Source organism: Salmo salar, chromosome ssa09 (genome assembly GCF_905237065.1).
Source record: "Salmo salar chromosome ssa09, Ssal_v3.1, whole genome shotgun sequence".
Taxonomy (NCBI): Eukaryota; Metazoa; Chordata; class Actinopteri; order Salmoniformes; family Salmonidae; genus Salmo; species Salmo salar.
The window spans coordinates 114,245,151-114,258,616 of NC_059450.1; the positions used below are offsets into that span (position 1 = coordinate 114,245,151).

At 43.8% G+C, this 13,466-nt stretch overlaps 1 protein-coding gene across 6 annotated transcripts; it reads right to left on the minus strand.

The window, feature by feature from the left end:
* Positions 1–113: 113 nt before the first annotated feature.
* Positions 114–13,439, minus strand: LOC106612479 (NLR family member X1). 6 transcript variants are annotated; one of them, XM_045724354.1, is made up of 10 exons: positions 13,180–13,438; positions 7,053–7,159; positions 6,812–6,929; positions 6,585–6,648; positions 6,102–6,211; positions 5,083–5,711; positions 3,414–4,843; positions 2,280–2,366; positions 1,671–1,922; positions 114–1,375 (listed from the first exon to the last, which is right to left on the minus strand). In XM_045724354.1, exons 3-10 carry the CDS (start codon positions 6,906–6,908, stop codon positions 1,015–1,017), a joined length of 3,030 nt encoding a protein of 1,009 aa, XP_045580310.1. In that variant the 5' UTR covers positions 6,909–6,929; positions 7,053–7,159; positions 13,180–13,438; the 3' UTR covers positions 114–1,014. The 6 variants fall into 6 exon arrangements, with proteins under 6 accessions (XP_045580310.1, XP_045580312.1, XP_045580313.1 ...); XM_045724356.1 differs by having other exon boundaries at positions 13,216–13,393; XM_045724357.1 differs by lacking the exon at positions 13,180–13,438 and adding an exon at positions 7,480–7,751.
* Between the last annotated feature and the right edge of the window lie 27 nt (positions 13,440–13,466).

Here is a 13,466-nt window from a genome sequence, read left to right on the forward strand (position 1 = left end):
AAGGATCTAGGTTAGGGGTATGGTTTAAATGTGTTGGTGTGACGACCTCGAGTACATCACTGTCTAAACCTGATGTAATGAATTTCAAAACAGACTTATGACATTGACCGTAATGACTTTGATTTTTTAATTTAAATTAATTTAATCAAAGCGCACATATAACAGATTCACATTGCTCCTCTATCCTGTGCTAGAGCAAAACAGTCTAAAAGTCTATCATTTCCAGTACAAGCACTGAATACCATATTCAATTCCATCACACAAAATAGTATCCAGTACAAATGAATGAAGGACAACCTTCAAGTACATCAATAGGTAAACTGCTATGAAAATATATATATTGTTTTGATTAAGCACCTTGTTTGATGCAGCACAGCACACAGCATGCTATTAAAAAAATCAAAAATGTTTTTAAGTCCCATGAGGACATTGAAGCCATTGCTTGGAGCGTTTCATCTAGTAAAGGTAATAGAAAAGTGTTGCAACCAATGGCTTTCGCAGTACATGCAACACTAGATGTATTTTCAAGTATCAATCCATGTTGACTTTAACAATTGATTGTTCCTATTATAAACAGAAAAACACTTAATAATAAACACAAATGGAACGCATTTCCTTTTAAACCTACCTGAATAGATTTATTAAACACGAACAGACATCCCCAAGCTAAAAAACAGGGAGAAAATACAAGATACTACACATTTTGCACACGGGTACATAAGGAGGCCCAAAACAAACATGGCTATGTGCATAATTCTGCATAACTGATTATGCAACACATTCCTACCTAGTCTTGAAAAGGACACTTTCAGTTTCATACCATTTAATATATTTTATTCAATTCATTTTGCATAGATTTGACTGTCCCACTTCTCACTTGCTACATTTCTTCAAGGCGATGGATACGTGGGCTTATGCTATGGTTGAAAGACTGGAAGACTGGAACATACAGTACATCATGGCTCATGATAATTAAAAAAAAACAAAAAAACAAACACAGACATTGCTTGAACATTACTTGGTACTCCCACCGGTCTTCGTCGGGATGTCCTTCTGAAGCATCTGCAGCGTCTGCCTAACGCCCTTCTCCACCCTGCGGAAGTGCATCTTTTTCCAGAAGCTTGGTGCCTGCTTCCTACCCCACTCCAGGTCTCGGAGGAAGATCTGCAGCTGTTCCCTGACGCGTTCGCTCTCCCAGGACGAGGCGTTCTTACTGATGACGCTCAGAATGGGGTGCCAGTCCTCCGAGATGTCCGAGCCCTCGGTGACCGAGGCCAGCACCTTCACGCGCCGCCCCGTGCCGCCCTGCTCCGGCGGGACTCCTCGCACGTACAAGGACTGCTTCCCCACATTGCTGAGAGGATTCAGGTACAAGCTGTGGAACACAATGGAATAGATTTATACACATAACCTACATATAGACACATTCTAACGCCACTTCATACAAAGACGATGCATAATAAGTGCATGATGAAAAGAAAATAGCCTAAATAAAAGTATTAAAGAAACCATAGTGGTCGAGTTATGCAAGTTCATTTTTTGTGTGTATATAGGAGTCTGCAACTGTTGGCCCACGAGCTAAATCAGGCCCCCACAGAACAATTTATTGCCCCGCCTATCCCCATATACTGTAATTCCAGGACATGTTGGTACGGTGCTGCTTAGCTTACTGCACAGTGTGGATGCTGGGGTGCTCTCTGCAGGCGTCCACCAGGGTCAGAGCAGCGTTGTCCCCGATGTTGTTGTAGGCCACGTTGAGCTCCTGCAGGCCCGTGTGATGGTTGAGCCTCTCGGCCAGCTCGCAGGCCCCCTTGTCGCCCATGCCCGTGTGCATCAGGGACAGCTGTCTGAGAGACTGGTTCCCTAGCAGGGCGTCCAGCAGACAGCGAGCCCCGGACTCTAACAGTGGATTATCACACAGGCTACAGAGGGACAGTCACTGTATCAGCACTCAGACTGGACAAGTGAAGGCTGGTTAAAGCAGCATATCTGTTAGTTCGACATTAGACCAACCCTCATTTGGACAATGTGGGAGTTTTACATACAGTACATCTCTTATTTGACGTGTAAAGTGAGCAAATTCTCAAATGAGAGAAATTGTCCCTTTCTGACCAAAGCAAATAAATATGCCAATATTTACTGATAAAGTATTAGTTATCATACTTAAGGTAAGTGGTACATTCCATTGATGAGTTCATTTTTATTATTACCAATACCTACCTTTTGAGCCATAGAAAAGGCAATAAGGCCATAAACTTGGTAAAGAGTCAGCGTCTTACTGTAGAGATCTAATAGTACTGTTGGGGTCAAGTAGTAGATCTCTCAGGAGAATGCAGGACTCAGGACCCAGGCTATTAAACTGGAGACTGAAGACAATGGAGAAAAAAAGCATACACAGCTATCACAAACACATGCCCACACATGCGTTAGCCTGCACTCCACGAACCTCAGGTACTGTCAATAGAACAACTATTAAATACAAAGAAACAAACATTGAACACAGATTACACTCTTTTTAAACTTGTGAACTCCAGATTAAAAAGACATTGAACACAGATTACACTGCTTTTAAACTTGCGAACTCCAGATTAAAAAGACATTAAAAGGAGTGTAATCTGTGTTCAATGTCTTTTTAATCTGGAGTTCACAAATTTAAAAGGAGTGTAATCTGTGTTCAAACTTGTGAACTCCAGATTAAAAAGACATTGAACACAGATTAAACTCCATGTTGCAGTTCTTAATGAAGTAACACCATGCTTCTTTTTTTTACAACCACAACCAAAAAGCAGGCCAGACTGAATAACCTGATAACACTAAAATAGATAAAGGTTATATTATGGGTAATAAAGTCTCCCTTTACTACCAATGCTCCTTCCTTTAATAGTGTCAGAATACCCTGTTCTCAATGCCAATAGGGAGTACACTTTTTATGTAGCAAGTCAAACATATTTAGGCTATAATGTCAAACCTACCATGAATGAACCCATGGATGTTACTGAATGGATCAAGTTAGGGACCTGATATGTCACTTGGCAGTTAATGATTTTAAGGCTTCCCTCGCAAACATTAACTAGCAATAAAAGCCAAAAAGGCTAATATTCCTGCATGTTTGGATATCTCTCAGTAAATAAAGGATTTGGAGTGTTATTGATAAGGCTTTGGGGTCCACTTAGTTTTACCACCTGTATTCTGAAAAGGATAACAGAGGGTATATGAGGGTATATGTAACGTAGTAGGTAAAAATACACTAGTAATATGACCTTTTTACTGTGGTAAGTAGTGACTGTTACCATGGACAGATACAAGAGGTCAATCTTGTGAGTTGGTGAGAACATTGTAAAAAGAATTATAAATAAATCCTAACTAAAAAAAGTTTACTTGACTAAAGGCCCAGAAATCAAACATTCTCTCACTTGAGGTTGTGCGTGTGGCGGAAGGCGGGCCACAGCATGGTCAGCAGGTCGTTGGTCAGGTGACAGGAAGAAAGGTCCAGCTCCTCCAGGTGGTACCTCGTGGGTGCGCAGGCCAGCACAGAGCTCAGGACAAAGCATTTGAGGGGCGTCATGCGCACGGTGGACAGCTTGATGCTGCGGATGGAGAGCAGGACCTCTGCCGTGAGCCGGGGATTCTGGAACTCGTAGAGGAGCAGCAGCAGGTCCATGAGCTCCTCGGGGGGCTGCCACTTCACGATCTCCGCCGCCAAGTGCCTCTTGAGGGTCCGTGTGATCTGAGCCACCGTGGTGCTCTTGATGCTGCAGCCCAGCTGCTCCAGCAGAACCCGGTTCTCATAGTGAAGCAGGCCGCCCATGAAGATGGGGTAGAGCTCGAAGGCCCGGCTATCCAGGCGCTCCTGGGGCTGGGGGCCGTGAACTCCCAGCAGGCTCTGCTCCACTTGGTCCAGCACGTCCTCGTTGAAGCTGTCCTCGCTGCGGAACATCTCTGCCGCCATGGTGCGGGCGATGCGGCCCTTGCTGCGGCTGCTGATCTTTTCAAACAGGCTGGGAAAGAGTTTGAGCAGGTTGAAAACAGCAAAGACCCTGAGGGGGATGAACTTGGAGATGATGCTGATGAGGGTGTTGACATCTTCGCCCACTTGGCCGATGACCATGGTCACCTCTTTGCTCAGCTTCTCCAGAGCCGTCTTGTTCTCGCCAAGGACGACGTACAGGGCAGCCAGGTACTCTTGCATGGCGGGAATGGCAAACACGTAGCGCTTCTCCTTTTCATCAAGCTCTGACCTTTTGGTCTCGACGCAGGGCACCAGGAAGAAGTCGAGGACGTCAGTGCGGAACACGGCCAGCTGACGCAGTTCCTCATCTGTTTTGGTCTTACCCCCCACAAACTGTTCCAGTTCCTCCTCGGAGAAGGAAGTGCGCTTTTTGGAGACTCCGTCAAAGGCCAGTTTGCCCACAGTGCGGACTACATAGAGCATCAACGAGTTCTGGTCATTTTGAGAAGATACACTCCCACCCATGTCCAGCACCTCCCCTCCAAAGTTGAGTCTCAGGAAGCTGGTATAGATACCAGTTAGCGTACGTATGGGTGCCTGGACGTCGGTGAAATGTAAAAAGTGGAGGATGGCACAAGTCAGCCAGCAATAGGAAGGTAAAAAGCAGGCAGTCGCCAACTGGCTCTCCCTCTGTAGGTTGAGGTAAAGCAGCTCGATGAGGGCGTGGGCCTCCTGGTTTCTCGGCTTCTCTCCAATCTGTTGCAGCAGTCGGCTTGTAAAGTATTCTCGCTGGCGATCTGGGTCATTAAAGCCATATATCTGTGCGTAGCGTTTCACATACTTTGTAGGGATGTGGTCAAGGGCAGACAACCTGGTGGTGACCAAAATACTGGCCTAAAAAAAATGTAGTTAAATTATCAATACATGTACATTACTAAAAATGTTTCATCACAACTTGCTGGGGTTGGAAAGACATACTGAACCTGATTGAAGTTGGTAACTTTGAATGGTAACATACTGTATTTTTCTGTTTGATTTTATGGCAGCATCTGCATTGCTCAAACAGCACTTTCCTTAGCACACATCACATTTTACTGTATGTAACTGACTAAATGTAGGTTATGGGTCCTTACCTCAGGCAGAAGGTACTTCCTGAGCAGGTTCACCACCACTGCCCCGGAGGGGAGGGCCTCGTTGGGGTCGCTGCACAGCTCCGTGGAGCTAATGCGGAAGTCCAGTTTCATCTTCTCCATGCCATTAAACAGAAACAGCACATCCTTGGCCTGGTCGCTCTGTCCACTCAGCAAGGGGATATTTTTCAGGTGCAGGTATTTCCTGCTGACTAGGTCTCTCAGAGATGTGGACTTGGATAACTGGGAGAGGTCCTCGCAGGAAAAGGGCACCAGTAGTTTGAACTGGGTCAAAGTGAGCCCGGCACACCAGTCTAGAACCAGCTTCCGCACCACTGTGCTCTTCCCTGTCCCGACTGCCCCGTACAGCAGCACGTTAAGACCCCGCTCCCTGCCTCCTTGCTGAGTGGGCTCAAAGAGCTGTTCCACGGTGACCGAGGCACTCTGGGGGGCCTGGGATGGCTTGAGGAGGGGGGTGATTAAGGGCCCTTTCCTCTCTTCTGGCTTCCTCTCCAGAATGAGTGGCTCCACGTGCATGGTCTCGGGGGTGAAGTAGTCCCCGAACTGCTTCTCTTCCTGAGGTAGGTGGCTGAACCATAAGGTCAACTTCTTCTTGTGGATCTCAATGGGATCTGTGAAGGAAAGGACCAGTATTTAAACACAGCAATGAACGAACACATTCTCTTGAATTATCAAGAGCACCAAGATTACTGAAATACCTATGCCAAAACCTCTCGTTGCAGGATTAGTATGGCCACACATTACCTACAGTAGGATTAACTATCTTCTTATAATCTATGTAACCACCCTATAACAGACCAGTAAGTACAGAACAGTAAGGAACATGCAGTTATGGAACACTTACCACTTTGCTCTTACTATTTAATACTTGTCTGTTTATTTCATACTTATTTTCCTTATAGTTCCTAATACATAGCGGGGACCTACACAACAGATGGTGTGAATTACGAGGACCAGACTTCAACCTTAAGTGATGGGACATATGTACAAGCTCAGTTTACCTGTTTGATTATGGACTAGACTGGAGCAAAAAAACCTTGAATGAAATCCACTGGCTGAATAGGAGGAGTATTTCAACCTCCTCCATAGTCCTCCTGGAAGCCTCAGCTGTCTGTGGGGGTGGACACAGAGAAGCTTACTCAACAACACTGACTATTTCTCTACCTACATGTCACAACAGGTAGCAAGTCTCCAGGACACACACAATACTGATCGAGCACTAAGACTAGCACTTTAAGGTTTCCTGGACACAGATTAAGCCTAGTTCTGGACTAAAAAGCGAGCTCAATGGAGAATCGCCATAAAAAAAAAGCTTTTAAACCCAGTTTAAAGGCTTAATCTGTTCCCGGGAAACTGCCCCTATGTGTTGTCTGTCTACACTGTATGTAGGGGTGGAACTGTAAAATGTCAATGTCTGGGTAATGAGTAGTTGGTTTGGTGTTTCTGTCAAATGTGCACATCTGTGGAAGAGAATGTTGACTCACCTGTGACATGAGCTCATCTTCCTATAAGTGAGGACTCTGCTTGGGAGTCGGCTGAGGTTCACATCTAAAGACAAAACACAGTCACTACGCCATATAATTCTCAGTGGTTATAAGGAATACATAATACATACAGTATGCTGTAAATATTCCCTCCCTCACTCAATTTATTACAATTGTTATACAGACATAACAATAATGTTATGCTACACAGACACAGTTTTTCTTACCTCTTTGTAAAATAGAGATGTTAGATTTGGGGAGTACATCGAGTGTGCCTCGCCATCTCCTCCTGAGGACCCCTGAGCCGATCCAACATTGCCACATCCTCCCAGTAAGCTTTCAACACTGTCAAAGGAAAGGAACCAATCAATTAGGCAATAACTATCTCTAATTTCATTGGGAAATTTGGTTGTGCACACAAGTAAACAAAGTCATTTATTCAGAAGAAAGCTTGAATGCATGACTCACCTGTTCCAACTAGTTTACATCTTGAGGAAACTTAAACAGTGCTTCCACTTCCCGATCCTAAGTCTTTGTTTCCCGTGGGTCTTGGTTCACCGTAGTTTAAAGTGAACCTGCAACGCAACACGACACTCAACTTAGTGCAGTATATCATATCAATGACCTCCAAAAAGCACAAAGTCACCTAAGTCAATAACACAGTAAGTGTTTTTGACATTGTCAACACTCTCTTGGTTACATCGAAGCTAAGTAAGTGTTAGTTCCCACTGGGCACAGACGTCAATTCAACGTCTATTCCATGTTGATTCAATGTAATTTAATAGAAATTATGTGGAAACACTGTTGATTCAACCAATGTGTGCCCAGTAGCTTATCACTCAGGTATTAGCATATTCACACAAATATAATTTCACTAAAAAGCATTCATACACACATGCAGGAAAGGAAACACTATACCCATCCAACCCTATGAAAAGTTTGTCCCAGTCCCAATGTGTTTCCTCAGTGTTCTCTCGGGATCAGACATGTAGCTAATAGGCTAGACTGTGCTGCTCCACTTTCCAGCTGCTTGCTCTTGACTGGCCAGACAAGCTGAGTCATGACAGCAATAAGAGATATGCACTCCTAGAGGCAATGTGAGAGAGAGGACCGGAACACGTTCTTCTCCCAAATCATCACACCATTCCCCCTGTCCAATCCCTACTCAGCACAGCTAATTTACACGGTGTAAGGCCCTCCCCTTTTTCATTTATCCACCTATCCCTCTCCCACTCTCTTTGGTCCTCCCTCAATGCATGGAATCTCGGCCACTCTCCTAAGGAAGGTCAACAATTGCTGGAAGAATTTTGGAACATATGGACAGTCTATCAGAGGAGGCTGGTGGGAGGAGCTTTTGGAGGACGGCTCATTGTAATGGCTGGAATGGAATTAATGGAACGGAATCAAACAAATGGAAACCACATGTTTGACTCGGTTCCATTTATTCATTTCCAGCCATTACAATGAGCCCGTCTTCTTATAGCTCCTACCACCAGCCTCTTCTGCAGTCTGAGTCTATTAATGCACTGGTGTGCCCCATAAGACGTTTACATTAGCTGTGTTAAAGGACAGGGGACAAGGTCACAGGGGCGTCATTTCAGCTAAACCGAGGGTATGGAAAAGTGACAAGTCAAGTCAAACAGCAGCTACCTAGCCAAAGCCATCTACTACAGCCATCTTTACTTCTGCAATGTGCTGTGGCGTGTATTCATGGATGCCAAGGGAAGCCAGGCTTCCCCAAAACATTTTACTAAGAAGAAAAAAGAAAAGAAAAAAAAGACTAAATAATGTATCTTTTGTCTCTCCTCAATGTGTTTCATAAATGTCGTTCAATTAGCAAGAGTCTGAATGTATCTCACCGGAGAAAGCATCCGAGCGAACGAAACAACGCCTCTCTATCTCAGTATGTGTAGCCCATCTATCTGATGCTTTCTGGTCATAAACAGTATGACATTGTTGCTGCCCGTAGCATTAAATGCAACGGTAGCCAGCGAGCATTTGGCCTACCTTGATAATTTTTTTTATTAAATAATAGCCCATCAGTGTTGAGTTAAACTAAGTGACCTCAGCTGTGAATGGTCCTGGTGCACAAAATCAAAATAAAAAGTGTCAAGGGAAGCCAGTTTGGATTTGGCTTCACACCAATCACATCAGAAGCCATACGTCAATGCATCTCATTGTGTTGTTGCAATCCGGTGGGTGGCTAGCTAAAATTGGCCCATTCCTAAATTAGCAATGGATGGAGATAGGGATTTGGACTTGTAGTTTTACTTAATTCTCCGTACTGGCTAATGATTATAATGGCGATTGTGATCCAACCACAAATGTATACATTGTGCCCCTGGCCTGCGATGATGGAAGTTCAACATGTAGCTAGATGGAGTTGGCCTGGCACATTGTTGCCCATGAAAGGAAGTTAGGCTAGCGAGCAAGCATTTTAGCCTGGTAGCCTAGAACAAAAACTAAAAGTGTGTACTGTATGACAGAGTCATAGACCATTTAGGCAACATGAAAGAGGAGGATGGCATTGCTGACTTATCTCAACAAGTAGGGTGAGTCAACAACTGTTTGTTACATGCAATATGTTTTGTGGACTTCACCAGACAGATGTTTCTCTCCGGTTTTGTGAGGAAACAAAGGTATGGTTGAATTTATTCTGCCACTGTCTTCTTACTGTCTCAGCCTTAGGCCTATATAAACTAACAAGTTATAGAGCAAACAACACAATTATCACAACACATAGGTTGCAATAATTATGTCTTTTTCCCCCCTGGCTTGCCTACTTTGGTCTTGGCACCTGCGCTCTAGCCAACAGCTCGCAGATACAGCGCGGGTAGGCTGTGCGAGTATAGTCAGATTATTATGGATAAGGGCAAGAATATTTGTATTTGTCAAACGGATGTCAAGCATCAATAATCATGTCACCAGAATAAGACCCTCGATATTTATTGGAAAGGAGCATCAAGATCACAGTGCACTTTCACCACCCTGTGATGTTAATTAGGGATGCACGATATATCGGTAGCTAAAAATGCCAACATCGGCCTGATGTCTAGTTTAACGCCGATGTGCAAAACCAATGTCAAAGCTGATGTGCATACCTACATAACATAAGTAGATGACGTAATGATGCCACGAAAAATACAGCGCTACACAGAACAAAAGCAGAAACATACTAAGCGCACACTTCCAACAACTAAACAAGTTCAAGTCGAGCAGTCATTTGAAAGAGTAAGAAAATTTCAGCGAGACAACTCAAAGGCGAAATCCATTAAAGCCAAGATAATGGAATTCATTGCCCTTGACAATCAACCGTTCTCTGTCGTGGATGATGTTGGCTTTCGCTGGCTGGTCGAGCCCTGGTACACACTATTTTTCAGATGTTGCCCTACCAGAGTTACACAGTATTGTTGAAACGTACATCCATGAGCTATTTGCTATGGGCGTCACTGCCATTAGCTTCACGACTGACATTTGGACCAGCGATGTCAGCCCCATGAGCATGCTTACTCTGACAGCACAGTAGGTCGACGAGGATTTCGTACTGAGGAAAGCCATATTGCATGCTCAAGAATGTGCTGGTTCTCATACAGCTGCTGCCATTTCAATGGCATTTGAGAACATGTTTGAAACTTGGAAACATGTACACACTTCTAGCGCCATTCGAACAACTGACTTGAAAAATAAGCTCATCAACTGCATCAGACATGATACCCTCTGTTATGGCACTGAAACGCCTGCTCAACAAAACTGCCAACACAGACCGTGGGGTTAAACCTTACAAAAGTACTCGAGGCTGTGAACAAGCGATTCGGTGGCATTCTCGCTGAGCCTCTTTACCGTCTCCACCATGCTCGATGCTAGGTACAAGGACCGCTACTTCGATGCAGACAAGAAACAGGGTTTACGTGAAATGTTACATACACAGCTGGACAAGATGGAAAAGGACACAGTGACAGTGTGCACCGAGGAAGAGTGTCCATGGACAGACAGAGCTGAAACTTCACGGCTTGACATGTATGATGAAATCCTGATTGAGAATGAAACGACTGAACAAATGAAACAGCCCAGCAAGTAAGTGAAAGAAATAGGTTTTTATTATGTTTTCTGGTAATGGGTACATACGTAAATGCAAACAAAATAACTTTTGGTGTGGCGTGTGTAACCTTTATTTAACTAGGCAAGTCCGTTAAGAAATTCTTATTTACAATGACGGCCTACCCCGGCCAAACCCGGACGACTTTGGGCCAATTGTGCGCCGCCCTATGAGACTCCCAATCACGGCCGGATGTGATACAGCCTGGATTCAAACCAGGGACTGAAATGACGCCTCTAAACTGCGATTCAGTGACTTAGACCACTGCGTCCATGTGTGTGAGTTAACTATTTAACTGTACTAGAATGCTTAAAAGGAGGCAAAAATTGTAAATATCGGTATTGTTTTTTTGGAAAGGAAAATATTGAATATCGGTATCTGCCAAAAATGTCATATCAGTGCATCCCTAATGTTCATCATAAGTTATTTCATCTGTAGCCTAATAAACTGCATGGTTTTCAGAGTCATAGTGGGAGGAGGACCACACACCATATCAACAAGTTACTCCAAGTGAACTTTGATATGATGGTTATTATATCAATATTTGCACATAAAGGCGTTTCCACTGGCATTTCTCACATAATTAATTTTACAGACACAAAATGATCCCACCAAGCTGAAAGAACAAATTCTGTTGTATCGAAACTAACTGTTTCCATCACAGCTGCCATGATTTTTTTTAATGCTGTATGACTTTACTGGCATAAAAACTGGATGGAAACGTGGTTACTGTTTCTTCTTATTGTCTCGCACTTGGGCTTATGTATCACGGTGGCAAGGCATATGAACTAACAGGTTATAGTGGAAACAACGCAATTATCACAACACATCGGTTGTAAATTGGATTATTTTTATGGCTTGGCTTCTCCTGTGATTTTACCCACACACCACTGACAATGTGTTGAGAAAAGAATCCCGCTGTTGATTGGAGCTGCATGGATGCGCTCTACATAAAACCAGCCAACCATACAAACAACCTTCCCTCCCTCTCCCAGGCGTCCGCATGGTCCTAAAGCCAGGCCACATAATTCTTAACTCTATTTGCCTTTTAATCGGGATTGGAATGGTGTGGCCATACCCAATTGACGCCCCTGGGAAGGACCAGGAAGAATAAAGCAGAGAAAAGTAAATATAGGTTTGCAGTGCATAAACCAAATGCCCCTTTTGCTGTAGGCGGGTACAGTATTTGGTAGCTCTTAAACTCAAGGCAGCATTCTGCCTTCTCCTTACAGTTTTCAGCAGTTAGCTTCGCCCACGACTGGTTCATGTGAACTACAATTTCGACGCTGCGTTTGAACGTTTAAAAACGTAAATAATCATTGCTTGCAATACCACTTTCGACACATAATGGCCTGTGTCTTTCATCAGCGAGAAAGAATCCTTCAAATAAAAAAGATACACGTACTGTAGCAGTTGTGCACAGATCCATACATGGGTGCCTCCATCCAACTACACTTCTGCACATTTTTTTAGAGTTATGTTAGCTTCTCCGAACACCGGGGTAACCTGCAATAATTGGGTGTTTATACTTTTTTTTATTCATGGGAATTCACTACTGAGCTGTATTCTATCTCAGGTGGTCGCCTCCATCTTCAATCTGTTTTCTGTACACAAGCGCTTTAACATGGACGGCCATGTGGGAACCCTAACCTTATGAATGTGTGTATCAATTTAACCTTTTGTTTTTGAAAATGATTTCTTGCTGATATGAAAGACACGGTCCTTATGCCTCCAAAACCATATTAATGAGATCTGTGTTCATGTTCAGACCGAGGGTCGGGCTCTTAACAAAACTCCCCCGTACAGAAGACGCCTTCGTCCAATGACTCTTACATGCAATGTAATGGAACTTTAGAGTCATGAACAAGGTTATAGTATTTTTTTGGACACACCTAATTTGATTGCCATAGTTCAATGCCCCCTTGCATAGTCATTAAAATGTAAACTGGGTGATTCCTCATTTCTTTACAGGAACTATTGGAGAGACACTAAGTGCAGTAGATAGAACTGCTTCAATGAGCCAAAACGTTAGGCTATATTCTGAATCGTAGGCTATTCCTCAGTTACGCAACAAAACTGTGCCATGCGCACTCCAGCAATTCTGATTTTCTACATTGTAGCAATGTGGGCAAGCGAAACAGGCTACATTGTTGCTCAATGAAAGATATGTGCAATGGCGAAATACACATATTCCGTAGCATAAAAGGAGCTCAGTCGACTAGTGACAGACAGCGCCCCCCCCCCCTCCAAAAAAAAAGACAGTGACAGACAGCCCTGCCGACGGTGTCCTTGGAGAGAAAATGTTCCTAGTTAACCGTACAACGTACAAAAAAAGTAACGAAATGAAGCCTAGCCATAGCCAAGTTTGAGGCATATAATTTTCTAAAAACTGAAACTGTTACCAAAACCTTCTTGACTGAGTCGACGACGTTTTAATAGTTGATCATTTTAGCCATTAGATAGCCTAACGTATTCAGAGTTGCTAATGCTATCGCTTACCTCTCTTTTCAGAAGAAGTTAGTCATCATAACATACCCGAGATATTTTGTTGACTCGGTCTACTATCCGGAATGATTTGCGCGTTCTAAAATGCTCGTGCAGAAGAAGAAAATATGACCTCAATCATTTTCATGTGGCGCAAAGTAGGCTAGACCACTTCCTCAGCTGAGCTGACTGTGTACAAATGGTGCTGTCAGTATGTAGCGCCTGATGCCCCTTACCCTTGTGCGAGAAAGCATGGTGAAGCCTACTTTGGCTGACTGGCAGGTCTTTAACCCGAGGCTATA

Bases quoted from the DNA above. Each gene is read 5' to 3' on its own strand.
- LOC106612479 (XM_045724354.1), bottom strand. From the start codon at position 6,908: ATGTGGCAATGTTGGATCGGCTCAGGGGTCCTCAGGAGGAGATGGCGA. The intron at 1,923-2,279 runs GTAAGACGCTGA...GTCCCTCTGTAG, and splicing joins AGTACTATTAGATCTCTACA to CCTGTGTGATAATCCACTGT. The intron at 1,376-1,670 runs GTAAGCTAAGCA...TGTGTTCCACAG, and splicing joins CCCAGCATCCACACTGTGCA to CTTGTACCTGAATCCTCTCA.